This window comes from Cynocephalus volans, chromosome 1 (assembly GCF_027409185.1).
Source record: "Cynocephalus volans isolate mCynVol1 chromosome 1, mCynVol1.pri, whole genome shotgun sequence".
Classification (NCBI taxonomy): domain Eukaryota; kingdom Metazoa; phylum Chordata; class Mammalia; order Dermoptera; family Cynocephalidae; genus Cynocephalus; species Cynocephalus volans.
The window spans coordinates 297936386-297959525 of record NC_084460.1 but is presented as its reverse complement, the minus strand read 5'-3'; the positions used below and the strand labels follow the sequence as shown (position 1 = coordinate 297959525).

The 23140-nt window shown below is 46.3% G+C and overlaps 1 protein-coding gene across 11 annotated transcripts in view; it reads right to left on the bottom strand.

The window, feature by feature from the left end:
• Positions 1–23140, bottom strand: part of AGAP1 (ArfGAP with GTPase domain, ankyrin repeat and PH domain 1) — a 571061-nt gene that overhangs the window by 73095 nt on the left and 474826 nt on the right. For 7 of the 11 annotated variants that reach the window (XM_063088245.1, XM_063088272.1, XM_063088271.1 and 4 more), the window contains 2 exons: positions 20159–20236; positions 2409–2563 (listed from right to left, as the gene is read on the bottom strand). In XM_063088245.1, coding sequence (XP_062944315.1) covers positions 2409–2563; positions 20159–20236 — 233 coding nt within the window. The remainder of the gene's footprint in view (positions 1–2408; positions 2564–20158; positions 20237–23140) is intronic. The other 4 variants (XM_063088260.1, XM_063088274.1, XM_063088267.1 and 1 more) reach the window with 1 other exon arrangement.

Here is a 23140-nt window from a genome sequence, read left to right as displayed (position 1 = left end):
AAGCCAGCATAATATATGTTGCTTGGGAATCTGCCTCTTTAGCCTCATGGTATCTGTTTGTCACTCACTGCTGTCACATACTCTCTGACACCATCGTTTTAAGTGGCTGCACAGCATTCCACCCATCGACGACTTATTTACTGAGTTCTCTCTGATGGACATTTAGGTGCTCCTGATTTTTGTCTATCTTAAACAGTGCTGTAAAGAACATGCTTACTGCTCAATCTTTGTACCAATTCATGATTATTGATTAAAGATAAATTCTTGGAAGTAGAGGTGCTAGGGAAAAGGATATGTACAGGATTTTTTTTTTTTTGGCTGGCTGGTACAGGGATCGAACCTCAGACCTTGGTGTTATCAGCACCATGCTCTAACCAACTGAGCTGACCGGCCTATGCTGTACAGTTTTTTAAGACTTATTTATTAAATGTACAATTAATACCATGGTTAAAGCAAAAATTGATCAATTTCAAATGACTCTCAGAATAAGCTTGATTTTTGTCTAAGAATTCTTCATAAATTACACCATTTCATGTCATCTTGTTTGATGTAAAGCAATTTATTGCTTACTACACAATAATGACTATCATTTATTAATTATGCTATTGTATAATTTATTAATTACTATTGGCTTTTGATTCCCTTTGGTTAGATACCTTGGTATTTAAAGTATATTTAAGCAATTTATATTGGCAGACACACACGTACACACACACACAGGGATATGTCTGTCTGCCTGCCTCTGTTGCTTGCTCTGTGTACCTGCATAATTTCTGTGGTTGACTGGTCAGTTGGTCAGTTTGTGTGTATGTCTGTTTATGTCTACACCTACACCTGCTATCAACTCTGAATTATCCACAGGCAGCTGAAATACCGTAGAGCTCATTCTCAACTGAGTCTGTATGTCCCCTGTCAAGCTATTCCTTGTGGACTATATTTCTGTGCTTTACACTGTCACACCTGTTCAGCAAGCCCTCCCCAAGAACACACGTCTAGTGAGAGCAAAGGGGCGGCACTGGAAGGCCAGTATTTGCGTCAGTCTGGCAACGGTGGAAGATGGGAGAGGCTGATGCTATCTTGGACCTTCCTGAGTCAAGTGGGGATGGCACGGATTCAGGGTCTGATGTGAGAGGCTGTGATCTTCCCATAAAATCTGGAGATGTGTCTGTCTATTCAGCAATACATGCCCCCCATTCCTGCTCTGAAACAAAATCCCCACGCTCTGTGGGTGGCACATAGCTGTTACTTCCCTGGGATGAGGAGACCCAAAAGCATCCTGTGTTGGCTGCGGGAGCCACGTCGTGGCTGTGTGTGGACGTGACCTGGTAAAACCAGGGTACTCAGGATGAAAGGCGGTGGTTCTCCCCACCTCGGGTATAAAACATCCTTAAAAAAGGGAAGCAAATTACATTATAATAATAATGACTGTGGTCTGGTTTACCCTGGTTAAAGAGGGTAATAAAATGAGACACTCTATCTTTCTGAAAGACAGACTCCCTTCTTAATGACAAAGCTGAACATAAATCATTGGCAGAAATTTCTTTAAATGGTTACGAATGAAATTGCAGGTCAGTGGGCAATGTCCTTTCTCTTAGTTTCTAGTTGATCATAGTTTGGAAAATTAAAATGTTCTCCAAGAGTCAAAATGTACCAGCAAAGGGGTTAAAAACATCCAAGCATTAAAATAATAAAAGCGAAGGAATCCTTGATGGGAAAAGTGACTTTTGTATATGGAATATCGCTCGACAGTAGCCCAGAGAACGCAGGTTAAAAATTTTTTTTCTGTCTAAACAACTGCAAAAAAATTACCTGTAATTATTAAATAAAATACACACTAGACTTTATTGGCAATTTAAAAAACAGGAATTTAGCTTCCCCAAACTCCCTGCACGCTCACATATGTGGATCTACTTTTCATTTATGTCCCTAACAAGAGTAGGTTTTCCAATGTGACATGGATTTCAATTTGGAGCATTTATGAACACAGACAGGGTATCTTTTACATTTGTATCTCTTCCTGGGTAGCCTCTGCTCATAACAAAAATAAATGTGGACACATAAGCCACAAGAGTCCAAAAGATTCTATCACCTATAATAAAAGGCCATTTGCTCTCTTTGTAAGTAGCTGAGAGAGTAAAGATTTAGTGTCAGATACTCTGCCATGCAGACATGGTCAAGCTAGGATACTAACACATGACACATGATGCTTTTAGAAACAGTGTTTCTTATCTTTTCAATTATTTAGCTTTTTGCTCACAAAGAATGCCCTGGTCTTGTCATTCACACGTATCATCTGATGCTTTCCCCTCCCTGAGGCCTTACTCTGGTCTTCGTTTCCCTTTAACGATCAGTAGCGTTGATTTTTTGGGGGGTGGTTGGGGGGTGAGGGCAGCTGCCGAGGGTCTTACCTTATTCTTGCTGCTCTCGCAGGACTGCAAGCTGGCGAGGATCTGGCTCTCGATGGCTTGGACCCACGCATCTCGTTCTTCGTATGTGGTGGCTTCAAAGTGCCACGTCTGGCCAGTCAGGGACACAATGATAAACTCAAAGTTTTCTTCTTGTTCTGAAACACAGCGATGGGGATGAAGAGTTGAGCTTTCATGCGACAGCAGCCCCTCTGCTATCCTCTGTCATAAAAGTGCCTTTTGGCTGAGTCGTGCCTGCGTGAGGCTCGCGGCACACAAGGACAAGACAGCTACGGCAGCAGAGATCTGAACCCGCACACCTCCAAACACTCGAGATTTGGTTCCTGAAGCCCGCGTGGCTTAGCTGGGTTTGTCAGCACTCAGGGAAAACAGAAAAGTGAAAATCAGCGTGTGGTGTCAGTGCCTCTGCACTGGGCACGAAGCGACTTAGGAAAATAACTTGGCACTCATTGCTGACCCTCCACGGTACGGGAGGAAAATTAAGCCGGCACTGCTAATCTCGGGTGCAGTTTTAACTTGTCTGTAAGTGCCCGTGCGACGGTCCACGGACACACCACGGCAAAGAGCAGTGCCGCAGGAGTCTGTTCTTCCACGGCAGAGGACCTGTCACAGTGGGAAAGGCATTCACTGCCACCACCAGGACAGCAGGTGGGACTCCAGGCGACAGAAGGGCCTCGATGGAGACTTGCAGGCTCTACACTTGTGGTCACTGTGGGGCAACCGTCCAGAGCAGGGAGAGAGACCTGTGTTCACGTCCTGTGACACCACTTGCCTCGTCTGGGTCTCTGGACAAGTTCCTCAACTCCTCTGAGGCTCCTCTTCCTCACCCATAAAATGGAGAAAAAGGGCACCCACTTGCTAGAGCTTCCGATTGGTTAAGTGAAGAGCGCTCACTCCTGCCGACCCAGGGCTGGGGTCCACCGTGTCCTCATTCCCACTCCTACTCCCAGCCCCCACGCCCCAGGAGAGGAGGCACCCCCTACAAAAAGCGAAGCCAGTTACAACTAGCCAGTGAGACTTAAGCTGGATTTTTAGATAAAACATCTCACTTGATTAGTACTTTCCAAGTGCTGGCCTGTGAACTAGCTGTTATAATCACCTGGTGAGCAACTGTTACTAATAATGGTAATAATCTACCCACCATTGTACTGAACTTTTTTTCGGGCTCCCCTGCCCTTGAGCACCGCGTGCTGCCCTCCCCCCACCACGTGCCCAGAGACACCAAGCCTCGTGTCTCTGAAGCCACCACCTCCAGCTACCTCTTCTCATTCCCCTGGGCCCTGTGAGACACACAGCCCCCTTCTGTGACTCAGAGATCCCTTCCATCTGATTCCCTTGGTGCTGCCAAGCCCCACTCCCAGGGGTGGGGACGACGCCCTGGGATGGGATGTCAATCCTTCTCAGCAAGTGGCTTCCGTAAATAACCACCACTGGTGACCACAGAAACGAGGCTGTGCTACTTGTGCGTGACATCTTCACATACTCTGGAGATAATGGCACTGTGCTTAGCGTTTAACTGCCTGGTGAGCTGGACCTAAGGCTGTGTGACTTGTTCCCAAGGTGCCCGCAAGGTGAGGCAGGTGGGCACGCCATCTGCAAAACTGCTGGCTTCTCCGTGACAGCACCCGGCCTCAGGGTACGAAATGACATCTGACGAGGGTCCATGGCCCCCACTAGCCTGTCCAAGGTCTGTGACTCCCCCAAACGTTACAAGCCACTGCACCAAGGGCAGTCTGGGCTGTGGGGAGGAGCTGGGATGCAGGTGCCTGGGGGAGGTCAGGCCTGTCAGGGTCCCCCAGAGATGCCCCATGACATGTGAGCAGACGGGGTGCTCACCTGCAGGGTGTGCGAGTATTCTTCCCCTCTGAATCTCTTTGGTTCCTGAGTTCTGGAGAGCTCTCGTGATAAGAATCCAGAAAGTGAGGGATTTATGAGGAATTTTACCCCAATTTATTAGGCTCTTGAATTTGGAGAACTAATGAGTTTATGCAGCAGCAGAACACTTCACCTGCTGCGGAAAGGGAGATGGAGGAGGCTGGTGTGTGGGGGGGTGTCTGCAGGTCCCTCTCCCCCACCCCCAGTAACATCCTTGGACATTTGGAGACTTGTTGGGTTTCTCATTAAAAAAAAAAAAAAAAAAAAAAAAAATCACTGTGACTTTCAAATTGGTTTCTCCATGGCTGACCTGCAATTATACCTGGCAATTATTGGCTGAGCCACACTGCATCTGTGGGTTTTAAAAGGCCTGGCTTCCCGATCCATGGGCTTTTCCGTCCTAATACTATAAATTATAACCTTTTCCACACGGATTTCTTGTAAGATAGTCCCCAATTCATATATTTTATGCAAAAATCCTAGTGAACTGATAGGTAAGGCAGGAAAGAACTACATAATTCACAGTTAGACCATAAGGAAAACTTGGTAATTCACGGGTGGAATGTGACAGATTTTCATTAGGAGATCTACTGAACGGGCTCACACTTTTTTTAATCTGTGGAATTCAAATGCACTTATAAAAGCTCCTTCTGATCAGGATTTATTAGATCTTCTAGTGAAAAAAATGACAATCATTAGCTTCCCAGTTAAATTTCTGCATAACTGGTCTGCCAGAAAGCTCTCCTGTTGAAATTTCTAGCCAGAGTCATGAGCGGCCTTTGCCAGAACTGGAGGCAAAGAGCGGAACTTGCTCGAAGCTGCAGCAGGGCTTAGCCACTGGGGTTCTCAGCTGCATGGCCCCGAGCTGGGCACTGGGCTGCGTGGAAAGGACCCCAGCAGCAGGGACAGGCTGTGCTCTCTAAATGTCTCCACTTGGTAGGCACAGGCACACACATGACAGAACACAAAGTGACGAAAACAACAATAGGGATCGAGATAAAGTACACGGAACGTGTGTATTTTTGCCTCACTCCGGTGCAGTTATTGCTGCTGCGCGTCTCCCGCTGTAACACTCAATAATTCACGTAAAGACAAGACTCTCAAGTTAAATCTCTAAAGTACAGTTTGGCTTTGCCCTATTAAGTATGTAAACAAAATTCACCTACACAGGTAAAATCCACTTAAGGTAACAAATGGATTTAAGCGTTCACAGGAACATCAGAATCCGTTTCTTGCTAATTTCCAAACATGCTCCCTACAGTATGTATTCAACAGCTTCTAAGTCACCTTAACAGCTTATTCCACCACCTATCTTCTCCTTCTGTTTATGCTGGACACAGATTTCCTTTTCTGGTACCTTCTATGTTACTAAACATTTCTGTCCCTCCTGTCAGTTCCTGGTACTTTCCCTCCCTGCTATCTCTGTGCTTCCTTGACCTGGCCCCCTCACACCTTCTTGGGGACCTGGATTCAGTGATCATTTCCTCACTCTATTCCAAACTCAATGGCCCTCTTCTACAGACTTCCTGACCTCTGCTTGGGACATCCACCCCATAGACAGACACCTTCCGGAGCTCCTGCCACCCTCTAGAGATGACCTCTTTTCTCCGTTCTCCACGGGCACAGTTCTCCAAGCAGGAGCGCACGCTTGCATCTAGCTGTTCACCGCTCTCTTCTCTCTGATGAAGTTTTCCTGTGGTCTGTCCTACTGAAACCTCACTTTCTAAGATTACTGATGGATGAGCAGCCAGGGCCCACGGCAGTGCTCATTTGCCTTCTGTCTCAGGAGTATCTGGCGTTGCTGACGGTAATCACCACCTGGCAACTTTTTCCTCCTCGGTCTTCTGGGATGCTCCATCACCTTGAGTACTCACCTGGACGTTAGCAAGGCATGTATCAAGGTGAATGGGAGGGGTGCCAGTAGAGTTGCATGGATTAAAAACTCACTAGAAAATTCCATCCCGAGGGTACTAAGGGCCGTAACCTGGAAGGAGATTTGTAGTGGCTTGTCATGGGATGTTTACCTCTGTCTTGCCTTGTTCGACGTTTTTATCAATGACGTGGATGAAGACCCATGAAGTCTGCTTATCACATTTTGAGGGGGAAGAATTTTGGAAGGATAGAAGATAAACTAGGGTTTTAACTCTAGGATGGGCTGAAATGCCTCACACGTGACTAGGAATTCCTTCTTCACACCGACACACAACAGCGAGTGGAGCTTGGGGGAGATTTTATCAGCAGTAACTATGCAAAGGCCAAGCAACCGCAGCAGACAGCGGGCCCAAGGTTAGCAAGTCCACAGTGCGAGGCTCCCCGTAAAAGCGAAGGCCACAAGGGTGTCACCTGCAATGAGGGAGGTGGTGTTGCCATCACACCTGGCGAAGGCCGGTGAGCACTGCAGGGGAGCTCCGTGCCTGGGCACACGCACTGGGGACACAGAGGGATGCCACCTGTGCTGGGAGCCCTGGGAGTCCACCCAGGGTAAAAGGAACAATAAAGACTCCACAGACAGACGACTCCCCTCAGAACTACCCACAGATGGAACATACAGTTTCCATTCCCTAGAGGGTTTCAAGCCCACATTGTGTGGTGGGAATTCAGCATCTCAAAGACAAACGGCGGGGCCCTTCCAACGCTGAGATCCCATGGGATTGACACAAGAGAGCTTTCAACTCCTTTGTAGCTCAGTAGCTTTCAGCAGGTGCAGGGAATCCTTGCTGAGGGTTCCATGGCCAGCTCTAGGCTCTAGGAGGATAATGCTGGGATCAGTTAGCAATGCCTGCCCTGGGGCAAGGGCCCACATGGCATGCTGCCACCTGCTCACTAAGCTCAACTGCAGCTTTCTCTCCAGCTCTTTAACCCCTTTCTTCTCCTCCTACCTGGCGCCTCTTCGTGTGGCCTTTAGTGAAGGCCCATTCCATGTGCAACTCATGGTCCTCCCTGCCCCTCACCCCTTCTTAGAGGTACAGTGACTTCCAAAGAGTAGTCACTTCTGGCAGGTATGTACAATTCTCAAATCTGTATTTCCAATCCAAAAATCTGATCGATTTTGGATTTTTAAATGCCTATGGATATTTCTCAAATATTTTGTTCTCAGCATCAACTTTAATATGCATGAAATAGATTTGCTATAATTCTCAAATGCTCCTCCTCGGGTTCTCTACTTCTGCTAACGGTTGCAATGCTATTTCTAGTCAGAAAATCTCAAAATCACCCTCTTCCCACTGCCATCTAATCAGTCACAGCACTGCTTACGTTATCCCCCAGTCTGCATCTTTCTATTTCCTTCTCCTTTCAGCCCTTGCCTGACTGTCCCCGTGGCTCTAGCCCTGCCCTGATGCTTCCCTGGAGTTTACTGAGTAAGAAATCGGCACTGTCGCTCTCCTCACCAACACTTGAGCACTTCTCCATTGTCCCTGGGGCCTGGCTTCCTGTCCAACCTGACCCCCTCACAGTATGGCAGTCCGCAGCAGGGCATGATCTCAAAGGGCCCACCCTTCCTCTCCCTCCCAAAATCAAATCCATGAGCAGAAACCAGAGCTGTGAGCCCTGAAGTGCTGAACTCCTGCAAAAGTGAGGGCACCCTAAGGGGCACACACCTTTGGGGGCACAACAGATCAGGTCACAATAAAGCGGGAAACATAAACCTGAGAGTCCTGCACCCAGCAGTCCTGGAAAGAGAAGGGAGGAGGGGGCCCTAGGTCTGCAGAGCCCCCTTGGCTCCTGGAATCTCCTCTAAAGAAAAGCTTCTCCCACAAAGACCAACCACATATGAACTTAAAACCAGAGACCACCAACCACACAGGAAGCAGGCCGATAGATGCAGAGCCAAAGTATTACTGTTACAGAATTTAAATTAACCGTGTTGTGTGAAATGTTTAAAGAAATAAAAACGGGATCCCCTAAATCTTCAAGCAACAGGAAACCATCAAAAGTGTTGGGGCAGATTGGAGAAAAGGTAGACCTCTTGGAAATGTAAATTATAGTTGTTAACCAGTAGACCTTCACTAGAGGAACTACTTACAGACGCACCTCAGGAAGATCCTACAAGAACGGTTGGAAAGAGAAGCGTTGGTGAGCAAAAAATCTAAACGAAGATTATATTAAATACTACTTTTAATAATAACATCTGATCTGGGAAAGGTGCAGTGCCAGAGAACGTGGGAGTGGAGGAGAGGACACGGGACTTACGATGTCCTGTGGCCATAAGGCGAGGTAAGAACTTCAGATATTGGCAGATTAGGTCCACGTGAAAAGAAAAAAACATAAAATGTGCAGTTTCCCAATCAGAAGAGAGAAAAAATTATAAGAAAAGAAACACGATTGAACCTTCTTCGCCAACTCAGGAATAGAAAGGAAATCTCTTACCTTGGACAAAGAGGGTCTATCCCCAAACCCCACAGTGTTGTCATTCGCAAGGGTGAAACACTAGAAGCGTTTCTCCAAACATTTAGTTACAGGATGCTCAAGACGAGGCTGCTCACTTTAACCGTTTTTATTCAGCCCTGCTTAGCCAGTGCAGTAAGACAAGAATAAAGATACAAAAACACAAGGACTGGAAAGGAAGACGAAGACCTTTTTCTGTCATTCACAAGTCATGTGACTATCTTCACAGAAAACCCAAAATAATCTACAGGCAGATTACTAGATAACAGCGGTCAATAAATAGGCAAGGTATTAGATGAATATAGAAATATTAACTTCATTTCTGTACACAGAAGTCATATTTAAGTATGACTTTACAATAATAGACATATATTTCTCTCTGGGAGGGAGAGGAAATATACAAAAAACTGTGAATAAGCTAAACAATTCCCTGAAAGTAACAACAGAAAGGACGGCAGTCACTCACGACCAGGGCCAGGAGAGGACCCCGCGCTGTGCCTCGAGGCGATGGTTTAATCAGAGCCTGAGTGGCCTGAGCAGGTTTCAGGCCTCGTCTCCTGGAGGATGAAACCCAGCTGGACTGGCTAATGTTAACAAAATGCCAGTAAGGCCCCACAGAGTAAAGGGTGAAAGATGCACGACACCCTGTGACCCGCTGATGGATGCGGCTTACAAGGAAAGGCATGGATGGAAAGGCCAGCACTGCAAAGGGCCTGGATGACCCTGGAAACACAACTAAGTTTCACGTCCTAATTAAGATCCAATGGACTCCACTCACTTGAGACCACTTTTTTTTTTTTGAGGGAGAGTCCTGTGGGATGACTATAAGCCTGGAAAAGCACAAAATTATAGAAATAACGAAGACATGAATGAAGACAGTAATCAAAATCCGCAGTGCCTACGCCTCTGTGATAAAGTGTATGCCACAGGGAGCTGAGCGGTCACCTTGCCCACCATGTGCTGTCTGTGACACATCGGAAGCATGCACAGGGGCCCTGCAGTGGCCACAGGACAGCTGTGAATGCCAAGCTTTTCAGTTGAGTCACCATGCAGTGAGATGCCAATGAACGATTCTTTTGGAAGTATTTCTGTTTTAGCCAAATGGCTGGCCTTGCCCTGGAAAGGCAGAAGATGCCCTTCCCCTGTCTTGTCCCTGCAGGGCCCAGCAACGGCTCCTGAATCAGGAGTCAGTGGTGCTGCTGGCCCCAGGGCTGGCCTCCCCCAGCTGGGCCATGCTGCCAGGGCTCCAGGACTGAGCTGCGATGCAAACACGGAGCCGCCTGCAGGAGAGGGGTCTAGTCCAGCACGCAGGAGGGAGAGGGAGCCCTCTGTGACCCAGGGTGGAGGCAGGGTCCTGCAGGGGAGCCCCCTGCACCCTCTTTTGGATTTCAGGGCCTGATGTCTTTCACAAGGAGCTGAACTGCTGCTGGGATGTCTCACTTCCTGAGGAAGGAATGAAACCTGAGCACAGAGCTTAATTAAGATCACTCTACACCAATATCACCAAGTGAATCGAGCAATGCCAGGTCACGTGTTTTCCAGGACACTGTCTAATTGTGGGTTTTATTTTATTTTATTTTTTTTGAGGGAGAGTAATATGTGAATTCCCAGTTAGGGTTAGAATTATACTCAAATCTGCCATGTGACTTTTCTCTGCCTCCCAAGATTAAAAAAATAACAAGGATTGCAGAGCAACTGCATATTTAGCCATGTTACACACAACTTACATGCAGGAATAATTTGTTTCTTTGTGATGAATCTATGTATGGACTAATAAATATATGGAAAACAATACCACTGGGCTCCAATTCTGTGCCAGGAACCACGCGAGGACTTTACAAGCATTACCTAATTTAATTATTTTCCTGTCTTAAAGTGGCAAGTGGTCCTTTTTCTCCACTTCTTAAAAACAAGTATATGTAAAAAAATAAATAAATAAATTTTTAAAAAGGAGCTCTCCCAGGGTGTCGAATGGGAGCTGAAAGGTCTCCCAGTGGCTTTTCTCTGTTATTTTCTGTTATTCCTGACATCAGGAGAGCAAGACGGTTGGGTCTTTAAAAGTAGTTTTCCCAGAAACCTATAACCGGCTTGTCACTAGTGTCTTATTTCTTTTTAACTGGTGTCAGGCCACCCAACTGGGGCAGGTCAGTCTGGAGAATGCTGGGGAACATGCCTGGAGCCGTCATGGCTCTAGACTTCCCAGCTGCCATCTTCCTGGTATCTGGCTCCCCAGCCCATGACTGGTCAGCACAGGGAGTAGAGATGGTCTCACTATGCTGGGCCAAGTAGAGTGCCCAATGATCTTGGCTGTTCTGATCAGTTCCAGTAGGAGGCACGTGATCCAAATGCCCTTCTCCAGGCTTTTCTGAGTAGGGACCACACAGCCCCTTCTCTTCTTATTTGGGAACTGTCAGGACATGGCTTACAGGTGCAGGTGCCTCTGCCTCCTCCGGGGGGAATAAGAAAGCTGCTGACCAGCAGAGCAAAGCAGGAATGGGAAATGCCAGGGAGTCTGATGCCTCCAGATCCCCGGGTGCAGGTGTCCCCTGCAGTCACCTCCACCTGCCTGTCATACGGTAAAAAAATCTGTTCTCCCTATGTTTCCTAAACATCTTTAAATCAGGTTTCTGTCACTCCTAATGCCAGTCCTGACTAATCCAAAGGAGAAGACCTATCCTAGGGTGCTGCTGTGTGCTGCTCTGGCCATTTGATTAGGTCAACACCTACTAAAGATTTAATCCACGCTTATACTTCTGTAGCACTGCTGTGACTATTTACTCTCATTAAGTAAATAGTGAACAGATTTTCGGACCCAAATATTTTCCTGCTTCTGTGTGGACAGACCATTAACATGTTCCTCCTAACATTCAAAGAAGAGTTTTTATCAGAAGATACGGGGGCCAGCCCGTGGCTCACTCGGGAGAGTGCGGTGCTGATAACACCAAGGCCACGGGTTTAGATCCCTATTAGGGATGGCCCGTGGCTCACTTGGGAGAGCGTGGTGCTAACAACACCAAGTCAAGGGTTAAGATCCCCTTACTGGTCATCTTTAAAAAAAAAAAAAGAAGATACGGTGTTATTCAAATCACCAGTGGCCCAGAAGGACCATACAGCATTACAAAGTGACACTGTGATGGTATTTTAGTTGTCAGCAACTAGATAAAAAACAGTAAAAACAATAATAGGCAGTGTGAGGCCAACGAATGAGGAAGACAGAGACGAGTCTCACTCGTTATTGTCACCTTCATTTAAGACGTGGGGAATGAGTGCTCAACAGTGAGGACATACAGCTCCTGGGTGTCATTTCACTAGCGATGACTGTAAGTGGCTTACACTGAATTCAGTCTGTAAAAACAGAATTCAGGTTGTAGAAATTCCTGATGGTATGTACATTAAAACTGTGTTCTTAGTTTGAGATACAAACACAAATAGCAAAATTAATCTCCCTGATGATGAAAAAATCAAAACACTACCACACCCCAAAGCCTGAAGTCACAGTGTGTTGTTTCACAGAGTGACATTCCAGGGCTTAGCTGTTTAAGAAAGTTTTGTGATTGGGCTCACAGGGATTTAAACAGTTTTCCGTGTTTAACGGTTAGCTGTGGAAAGGTCCACTATAATAGTATTTTAGCACCATGAACCTGTCGAAATCAACCTGCCCAATTATTCCAAACGACATTAATAACACCGGATATTACACTAATTGCGTCCAGTTTCTATGCAGACGAGGCCCCAGGGGGCTAATTTTGCCTCCTCAGGGGCAAGCAACTCAGCCATCAGACTGATCTCACAAGGAATCCCTCCTCATTACACAAGTCCTGGCTGTCAAACTTTTTTTTTCTTAAAGGTTAATGGGCCAATCAGTCATCAATTATTTTTGTGGAATCTTAGCAGGCAAAGGGTTAAAGGGCCCAAAGCAGCTGAAAATGGTTTTACATTTGGAAGGTGTTTTCAGCCGGGGACATCTGACCAAGGTACATTTGGGGGAGTGGGTGAGAGGGGAGGAGAGACAGACAGGAGCATACCTCTGTCTCAGGGAGGGACTCAGAGAAGGGGACAACTGCACTGTGCTTTTGTGAAGGCCAAGAGTGTCCAGAGCCTTGTCCCGAACTACGCAACAAAATGGTGGTGCTGGCATACCGAGTCCAGTGATGCCGAGACCTGTTTCTCCTCTGAATTAGAAAGGCTCACCGAGGACGTACAGGTCACTTCCTCCAAGTTCTTCAATGGCCGGGGGAGAGGCTGAGTCCTAGAGAGAGGTGATTCTTCCAGGGTCCCCTACAACTTGCAATCAAGACCCCAGATGCCCACCCAGGGCTCTATCCACAAGGCTAAGCATCCATGATGAAAATACAATGTGTATTACTGAAAGAGTGTAGAGATGACCACGTTCAGCATGGGGGATGGATGTGTCTACTGCAGACGTGGCCAATATGAGCCCGGGATCCACAAAGCCCAGAGGTCTACAGATGGGCACCACTGAGAAATGATCAGACAGTAAACAGCTGAGGCCTGCAGGGAACACAACTGTTCTCTCCAAGGTTGACTTCTGTCCTAAAAGAATTGGGACTTTTGTTTTAGGATACACCACAACACCCTGATTAATATGTTAACACCAACTCTTTGTCAACACTGACTCTTACCTTTAGTTGGCCAAGTCGTTTTTTATTTAGTTATTTTTTAATTAACAAGTGAGTACTAGCAATGGATTTCTCCCAGTTTCTGCCTGACTGGGGCTCCAGGTTCCATCTGCTGGAATGTACTTCCTGCTCTGCTGTCCACTGACTGGAGCCCATGAGCAGGTCATTACATCTTTTCGATCTCAGCTTTATCTGCAAGGAGGAACCAGGCTGGACCTGGGATGATGGAGGCACGCCGTCCCTCGCTTTCTTTTGCAAGGAAAGACATTACTAATTGGTCCCGAAGAGCTGGAGCAGCCTCAGAATCCCACTTAGTACAATGGTCCAGGTAGCCACTATCAACGTATCAGAGCTGGAAACTGAGCTGGTATGTGTTTGCTATTCTGGGGTCTCTGTCGTCTACCACGCCCTGTGAGATTACATGAGGCAATGTCATACACAGCCCCGGGTTTTATGCTAATTTTGAGTCATATATTTGTAAAATATTTCAATATTTCTGCTTTGAAAGCACACATTAAATAGGCATGAGGTTTAAATATTTTACCCAATTATGATGAAAACCACACACACTTAAGATGTCAACCAAAACCCACCATAATAAAAAGTCTGTTTTTAGTTTCAATTTTTGTACTATTTTCATAGGAAAAGATAAATGTGAAAGAAAGCCTGCACAATAGGGTCCAGGGTTGTGCAGAACCAACGTCTGTGGAAAAAAAATAATACACACAAAAACACTTCTCCCCACCATACTTCAGAAGGTATGAGTTTTAAACAAAAAGAAAAGACCATTCCTTGTGGTTATCATGAACACACGCAGTCCATAGTTCTCGGGTAAATATTTTCAGGACCTCTGAATTGGGTAAATATCTTTGTTTAGTTGAGAGAGGCCAACAGAGGTGTAGTACTGTGGCTTAATTTAGGACAAAAGCATAATTAATTCTGTGAGGAAGCGAATCCCCAGAGGGAAATCACACCGACAGGAATGTTTACCGCTAAACAGAACCTCAGGAAGGTTCTCAGGAGACACAGCGTGGCGAGCTGGGACAGCAGGCTGGGAGCCAGGCGTAAGGAAACTCCATCCTACGAGCTTTGGCTTCCAGAACCGTGGGCACCCTGCATTTCTTAAATTAAGGAAAGTGTCTAAAACAAAGCTCCTGAAAGAATAAATGATCAGATCCCAAGTCGAAAAGATTCTGGGAAGGCGGACACGCACTCACATCCCAGAAACCTGTGAAAACTCCAGGCCCAACCAAGCTTTCGGTTTAGAAAGGGAGAAACACTCGAGGTGTCTGCGGTAAGTCACACAGTCAACAGGCAGCGCTCTCCGCGCCTACCACGTTACTCGTTCCCACACACTCCTCACTTTTCAGAGTGTGGGTTCCCGAAGAGAGGAGGAAAGGAGCACCGCCAGGCTGGGAGCACCAGGGATGTCCCCTCTGCGCAGTCCCACATGGACGTCAGAAGAGCCGGCCACCCAGGCCCACCAGGGACCTTTAGTGGCACCCTTCACTGCCCACAGGTGTCTTCTGTTCTCTCAAGAGAAAAACAAGCAATCTTGCTTCTTTCTCCAAAAAGTCAATGCTGGAGTTATTTCCCATGAAAGGGTTTCCCAAATCTGAATTTATCTGTGGCAGTTCTCAGTCTGTGCTGCTGATCACTTAGGAGGACTTGCCTGGCCGATTCTGCTCTGTACCGAAACATTAAACAGGCCTGCAGAACGGTCCCACGGGTCTTCTCCATGGGTCTGCATTACTTTTCTATTAAGTAAGTCTGTATAGCGGTTTAGTCGCAAGCACCATGGTCAGCTTCCCCACATGCCCACCAGCTCCGCAGGAAGGCTTCACTCGACTTCTTCCTCAGTTATCCATCCAGGTAGGCCTCATTGTCTCCCCGTTAGAGAAAGAAAAATAAACAGGGGAAGGACAGATCCAGGAACTTATCCAAAATCACACAGCTGGCAAGTGGCAGAGCTGAGATGGGGTCCAGGCGTGTCTGTCTCCAAAGCTCTTGCTTTTAGCCAAATTTCTACAACTGATGATTCTTTCTAGGATGTCAATATATGGGACTAGGAAGGGTAAGTTTAAAAGTCTAGAGGGAAAAAAGAAAGTTTGATTTTTAAGTCCTCTCTTACACTTTCAGGGGCAGCATTTCTCGTTGGACCTCTGCTCCTCGTTACATGAACGATGCTCAAGCATCTGAATTTTCTCCGAACAACTGAGAACTTGTGGGCGCCTGAGCATCAGTGCTTCTGACAGCAAGACCTGGGGACATGCTGGGACCTTTGGTGAGGGCTTGATTCAGGACCGCAGCAAGTCCTTCGGGGAAAAGGCAATATGACTGGCCACATATGCCAAGGTAGGGCAGCCTTCTTCCCCTGCTGAGAATGACAGCTGTCTGCAGATCGTCTGGTCCTGTCCATCAGTCCCAAAGGTGGCACCTGCACCTGCTGCTGAAACTAACGATGCTGCTCACTCTGAACCAAGCACAGTCCAGGTTCAAGCTGTTGCTCCGACCCAGAATACCAGCCCTGTGTCACATGCCAATGTGTGTTCCAGGGCTCACGACTGCCCTTCTCCAAGCCTGTTTCTTCTTTTATAAGACATGGAGGATATGACCTCCCTCCTCCAGGGTTGCTGGAGAGCTACATGACAGGATGGCAGGAAAGTGCTCAGTGTTGCAGTCGGCCATGGCTCGTGCCCAGTCGCATAGACCACGAAGCCTTGCCTGAACCCCTAACTCCACGTAGCTTCCCTCATCCTGCATTAGGACCTTTCCTGCGGCATCCCCTGGACTGGCTGGGAGTGTCTTCCCGTTTGCTGCAGGCCAGCGCCAGCCCGCAGCAGGCTCACCCTTCCCAGCTGCCACTTGGTTAACTTAATTCCGAGTGAGCTGGAGGTGTCAGGACTGTGCAGGGAGACTGGGTGGTACAGGGAGCGGCCCATGAGTTAGGCCCACTTGTGCTTGCTCGGGGATGGTGACTGTCACGGCAGGTCAGTGGAGGAAGCGGGTGCAGCTCTGACACAGGCCCGAGGTCTATGAGAGGAAGGAGATGTGCTGTTTCTCCACAGCAGCTACTACCTGGAACCACAGTGGCTGAGAGACCTGATTCCATCAATGTAGGCCACTGTGGCATAGAGATGTGCCCAAAGCAGAGGCTGCACGAGCCTGTCTCTGGGGTAAGTTCTAAATCCACAGAAATGGACCTTTATACTCAGAGCAGGACGATGGGGTCAGATTGGGACTTCTGGCCAATCCTTGGGTACCTGCGTCACCTACAGCGTGGCCTGCTCTTACTATTCACTCTGCTGCCTGAGAGCAGGATGTGCAGCTCGTATAATGTGGGTGGGCCTGGCACCCCATGAAATGCCTCCTTGCTCCCCAGTGCCTCTCCTTTACCCATTTATCCTTTATCACATGTGCTGAAAGAGCTTTTCTTCTGTAAAGACAGAGAGAGCTGAAACACCCTGGGCAGAGCCCATGCATTCATTCAGCTCACAGAGGCTGATCATTCGACCTGTCTCTAGCTATCCAGGGGAAGGTGAGGCCTGAGGACACATCCTGACCTTGTGAGAGTCTGCTCTGCCGTCGCCACTCACACACCCAACAGGCCTCTGCGTGTTTTCGTCTACACAACGTCTGTCCTTCCACGACTAAGCTCTCCGTGTTCTTTCTCAGGAAGCATTTCCTGTGGAGCGGGACACGCTCAAGCCTAGCCTCAGTCACCTGATACTTAGATCTTCTCCCTTGGGTTGGGAGGCAGCAACGCACTGGAGAATCACATCATTAATACACCTACCATCCTACTGCACAGGTTTCTGAGATGGAAACACTGAAGTTGCATTCTTGTTGAAGGAAATTAAATCTCACCAATCTCAAGAAAGGGTTTAATTACTAAAAAGCAACAAAGGTTTAAAAATTAGTGCAATATAATGTAAACAAAGTTAATTGTTATCTTGGTTTTAGAGATAATTAGCTCTAGTGGATAGACAAAAGAAGACAACATATTTTTGATTATTTTCTAATCTTGTACATGTGTTTCCCTGAAAAGCTTTATTTGTTTTTCTCTCTCCTGACATCCATCCATCAACCCCTTCCATGTGTATCATGAGTAGGTGCCAGGATCAAGAGATCTGGGCACATGTCCTGCCTCCAGGATGTGTTAGCTTGTTCTGCACAAAATCACTTGACTTATCAAAACCCTAATTTCCCATCTGTAACACACTACCTACCTGGCAGGATACTGTGGACATTAAATGAGATAATGTAGTCCAGGGGCCAGAACAGAGTGGACATAAAAGAAAAGGGGTTCAGATGGAGATGACTGGGTTCAAATCCTGGCGCTGCCCGTCTCACAAACTGGAGTCCCCAGGACAGTCCCAGCACGTTGGAGCCGCACTCCCGGCCCCTATCAGGCGCCCTCTCCTTACTCTTGAAACTTAACTTCTGCCTCTATCCACAAGGAACTCTGGTGTCAACCTTACTTTGGTGGTGTTTTTTTGGGGACCCCCGAATAAGTTATTCAAGTGGTCCACTTTAAAAAATCCTCCATCTGGGGAATGGGTACATTGAGTGTAACACTCAAGCCTCAGGTTAAGGGTTAGAATGTTTGGAGTACAAAGTCTCATAAGGGATCATTTTACAGACAGCGAACATGTGATGACATCATACGTTAAAAGGCTGGAAATCAGACAGGCATTCTGATAATTTATTTTATATAATTACATGAATTCCATAATACACTATTAAAGCTGTATGAAATGAGATTGTGTGTGTGCAGACATTAATCTTAAAAGAAACCCAAAGTAAATGATCATGTCGCTTAATTGAAGGTTCACAAATGTAATTGAACTCTGAAACAGAAACTTACTATGGCTGAGAAAAATGAAAGAAACGTGAGGCAGGACTGGCTGTGCAGTCATTTACTCCAACATCCCCAGGACTGCTGTTAGCAGCTACTGACAACTGACGGAGGGACCCTCAGCCTCCAGTGCTACCCAGAATTTACAGATTCCAGAGGAGCACACATCGGCCATCCCTCTCATGGCAGACCAGGTGCGGTCTGTTACCTTACTGGTTAAGGCTGGCAAGTCTGCGCTTGGGCGACACGTGGTGCCATCAGTCCTGGGGCAGCCCACCAGCATCTCCAGGAAGACCCTTCAGCAAGTCTCAGATGGGGACTGTCTGCCCTCCAGGTTAAGGAGCCAAAAGGTGTGTCTCCTCTCCTTCCTGTCCCCCAATTTTGTATACAACCGCATGTAAAACCAGATCTCTCAACATTTTTTTTTTTAAGGCTGACACCAATAAGCAAATTTGATCTAACAAACCCACAGGCATACAAAAGAAAAATGTATTTGATAAACACACAGGGAAGAGAAATGTTATGCACCCTAAGTTGAAAAACTATTTAAAAAATAGTGAGAGAGCACCTAAATACCCTTTAAAATGCAATAAAAAGTGGTACTGAATGTGACTGTGTCTTCAGTCCTATTCTTTTCCCTCTGTCTCATTCTTTCTTACATGCTTTGAAAGGAGATGCCGAAGGGGCCAAGCTCCATTGGAACCTTAACAGACAACAATTTCCCCCTGAGAAATGAAAAAAAATTATGATTAAAAAATGGCTCTTTAACAAGCCATAGTGAAAATGTAGATTTGTTTTCCAGATTCTTTTTTTTTTTTCTGGCTGAGAGCAGGGCTTTCAGCAGTGAGACAGGAGTAATTGTGAAAGGAGGAAAAAGAGGGTGGTGATATAAATCAGCAAAGGTTAATGACGGGGATGTGAAGAGAGGGACTTGTTTACAGAAAGAGCGTGCAATTTAAAATTTACAAGAGATTTAATGCCACTGCTTGGCAATCGCTAAAATCAACAGCCCAGAAAACAGTGACATTAAGAAAAATATTACAGTTATAATCATCCCCAAATAAGTCAATTAGTGTTAGGGCACGAGCTTGCGATTACTTGACCCATTTGGCTTGCACTTAAGTGAAAAAAAATTTCCCCCTATTATACCAAGATCGCTGGATTGTGACCTATTTTGCATCACACGTATTATACACCAGCCTCCCCTACATGAGCTAGGGCGGACGGTGGTGGCTGTCCCTTGCCTGGCAACAAAATAATTCTGACCCTTGACATTTGTAATCATAAAAAAAAAAAGGCAATTTATAATTGTGTTGTTCAAATGAAGGTGGGGGAAAAATTCAATCTGCTATTATACAAAAGCAATGACGGCTGTCTTCGGTAAGAAAGCAACGCAAGTCAATTTGTGAACTTTGGCACCAGACGACCTTTAGAAACACAACAATATACTGAATTTACAAGCAATAGCAGCCCATGCAAATGGCCCGGGCCTGCTTGCCTCTGGATTAGAGCTGCAGAGAGCATTATGGAGCGTGCTTCCACAAAACAAATTAAGACTGTTACTTAAATGTCACGGCACACTATTGTATTTGGCTACAGATCATTACACCTGATACTAACACTTTTAAAAACTGTAATAACTTGGGAAATATTACACTGAGTGCCCACATGTATAAAGGAAAAGAAAAAAGAGGGGAAAATAGGTTTCTGAAGTAATTTAAACATCACTACTCTACGACTGAAGGGAAAGGTCAAAATTTAAGTAAGCTGAAAGGAACATGAATGGTAAAATAAAACACACAAACAAAAAGATGAAAAGACCACAGGAATGACTCTGCAAACACGATAAGGGAGCATGCGGCTTTTGGGCGAAGAATCGCACTTCCATTCCTGCACTGGACAGGAGGGAGCCGGGCTGGGGATGGAGCGGCGGCAGGTGGAGCTGTGGGGGTGTGGGGGTGTGGGGGCGTTACCTTCGGTGTTGGTGCTGCTGCTGCTGTATATATTTCGCAGGCTACCAACACGGTTTAGTTTCCATGCTTTGCGTTTGGCTGCATCCCGAGAGCAGAAAGGGGAGAGGGGGAAAAGAGAGAAAAGAAAAAGGAAAAGAAAACAAATGAAAAGGGGAGAAAAGAAATGTCAAAGCAGCACAAGAAGTCACCTCCAAGCCATCCGTTTGCACAAAGCGGGTGGGCACCTGTGGGCCTCCCCTCCCCCACTGCTAACGTAGAGGAACTCAGGAAGGGCAGAGGTGCTGCGTCACCAGGTTTGCACAAAACCAAAGAAATGCCCAGGCAAAGAAGTCCATGCATCCTCTTCACACGGCTGGGTTTTATATGTAGCTGCTCAAAACAGTGCCAGAATTGGCTTTTTCCATGGAGGCTGGCAGCATCCTTTGAAGGAGCTATGATGCTAGTAGCCTCAAGCCCTCCGACTTAGCAAAATAAATTAGGGGCATGGCAAACCCAAAGAGACCCTGGTTATCAGCACTCCAGGTCTGCATGTTGCAGAAGGTAGGTCTTTAAAACCAAGAGCTGCTTAAAAATTAAGCCATTTCTTCCCCAGACAGATTTTGATCTGGGCAGTAACCAACAGCAGCCAAACCCTAGTACCATTTTGCTGTAGTGGAAGGCCGGAGCCCATTCTTTTTCATCCTTGGGGATGCTGTAAGCTTTGAATGGAGTTCCTAGGAAACCAAAGAGCAAATGTCTCCTGAAGCTCTTGGCAAAGGAGACAAACACCAAGTTACCCACAAAGGAATGCTGGTTCAGAAGTAAAACACACAGCTAAGTTTTAACATGAGAGCAGCAGGTCTAGCCCTCACACTGTGTGCAGTGATTAGCTGGGAACCCCAAACTCCATGACAGTCTTCTCCAGGGGCACATTCTCCACCCCACCTGGCCCCACCCTCCCAACCATCTACTCGGGAATGCGGCAAGGAAGCAGTCAACCTGGGGATTCCCCCCTACCCTCTTTTTGAAAATCAGGAGACATTTCATAAAGACCCAAGAGTTACCAGGGTGGCTCTCATGCAGCAAGTCTCCAGGCAGCTGTAGCTGAAAACACAGCCACAGATCAAAGGGTGGATGAACAGGCCTGCCATGCAGGAAGACACAGCCACAGGCTCAGTAAGGCTCATGGTCACTCATGTTCCTGAAAAAGGGACACCTGTCTCCTTCAACTTCCACAACCAGGAAGAGGAACAAGTCAAAGCTTCCACTAGGTTGTTTGGATAACTGTTTAGTGCAGGTGAGAAGTGCTCACCTGGGGCAGGCAGGCATTTCCACTTCCACAGGCGTGTTTGGAGCTCCCAAAGCAGGAAGCCAGGCTGACCCTTCAGTTCACAGGGCATGCCCCAGCGAACGCTTTCCTGACTTATTACAGGCTAGCTGTTCTTGCCTGCTGCAGTGTTAGAGCCAAAATACTCAATCTGAAGCACTATGGTTTAGGCTCTTTGTGTGCACCAAGTTTTGGTGGCCAGAAAATGACCCCAGGGGATGAAAAGGTCTCCTCGAGAGTTTTGCTGCTGAAGTAAATCTCAGCACCTCTATGCACTTTGGAGTTTTTTGTAGTGGCCAAATGCAAGTGAGAAACCTGAACCTTTAAGGAAGCAAATACAATTCTGAAATACAGCACTGTATATTCAAGATGCAAATTTTATATCAATCCCGAGAGAAATCACTAGCTGTGATTTAGTTGTCTCTTGATTTAAAATGGTAAAATGTGGTCATAATTAAACACCTAAAAACGACTTTGTAGTTTGAAAATCAACAAATGATTTAATAAGAAATGTGATCTCTGTTTAGTAGTTAGATCTCTAGTTTTAGTAGGCATCCACGTTGGTAACCAAGACCCTTCTTCTATGGTATAAAGGTCTATATTTATTTAATTTTTCATGGGTGGAGAACTCTCCCTTATCTTTATATCTTCAAGGTATCTTTAAGTTCCCACCCAAGTATCTGTCCTAGGACCACCACAGCTGGGAGGTGATCTACAGGTCCCACCAGGACAAAGTCATGCATTAGAAACAAAAAAACCAAATTGGTCACAATTTCTAAATGTTTACTTAAGAAATGTTCAGTGGATATTTACCAGGTTCCTCAGGTTTAACAATGCATAGTACAATTAAACATAGGCTTAATTTTTAAACAGCTGAAGAAGCTCTGGGGTCTTGGCCAATATTTCACATGTTCCAGAAAGAAGTAGCCACTAAGAGGTTGCACTACTCAGTACAAAACTTACCTCTTTCTAAAACATTTACATATAAATAGGCAGAGTCTAGGCTGGGCCCTCATGTGGACAGGAGGGAGGCAGGAAAGCAGGAAGCCTCTCTCCGAGGCCAGTCGCTTTACGCCTGCGTTTTCCACACTCTGGTCTCCCATTACTGGAGGGATGTGTAAGTAGGAAGTGAACTTGCAGCCTGGTTTTCTATTAACCTATTGATGAAATAATCAATTTTAATGTGTCAAATATCATGTCTTTTTCTTTCTCTTAAACAAATGGATGTTCTCTGGCTGATACCAAGGTCCTGATATTTGTCTCCTGGGGCACTGACTGCTCTAAGTCGCCTTCTTCAGAAGCCTCTCGATGAGAAAATACAGTCACACCATCATCGATAACACCACAGGTTATGCCTAGCGCTGCTACCTGGACTCACTTCCAGGGGAAATGGAGACACTGCCAAATGGAACCAGGAGCATGACAACCTGATGCTTTGTGCCACTGACCACCACACACCCCTGGTAGTGTACCTCTGATTTCAGTCTCTGGTGATGTTTGAGGACCACATGGGGACTAGCTCAAAAGACTACATTTTCTGGGAAATTTTAATTTTTAGATTTTTTTTTTTAACTTATAGAAATATAGTTTCTCCCTTTTAAACACAGGGTAACTTATTTTGATTTTGTTATTAATATTATTTCTCACAAAACTATTATTTTAATATGAGAATTTCA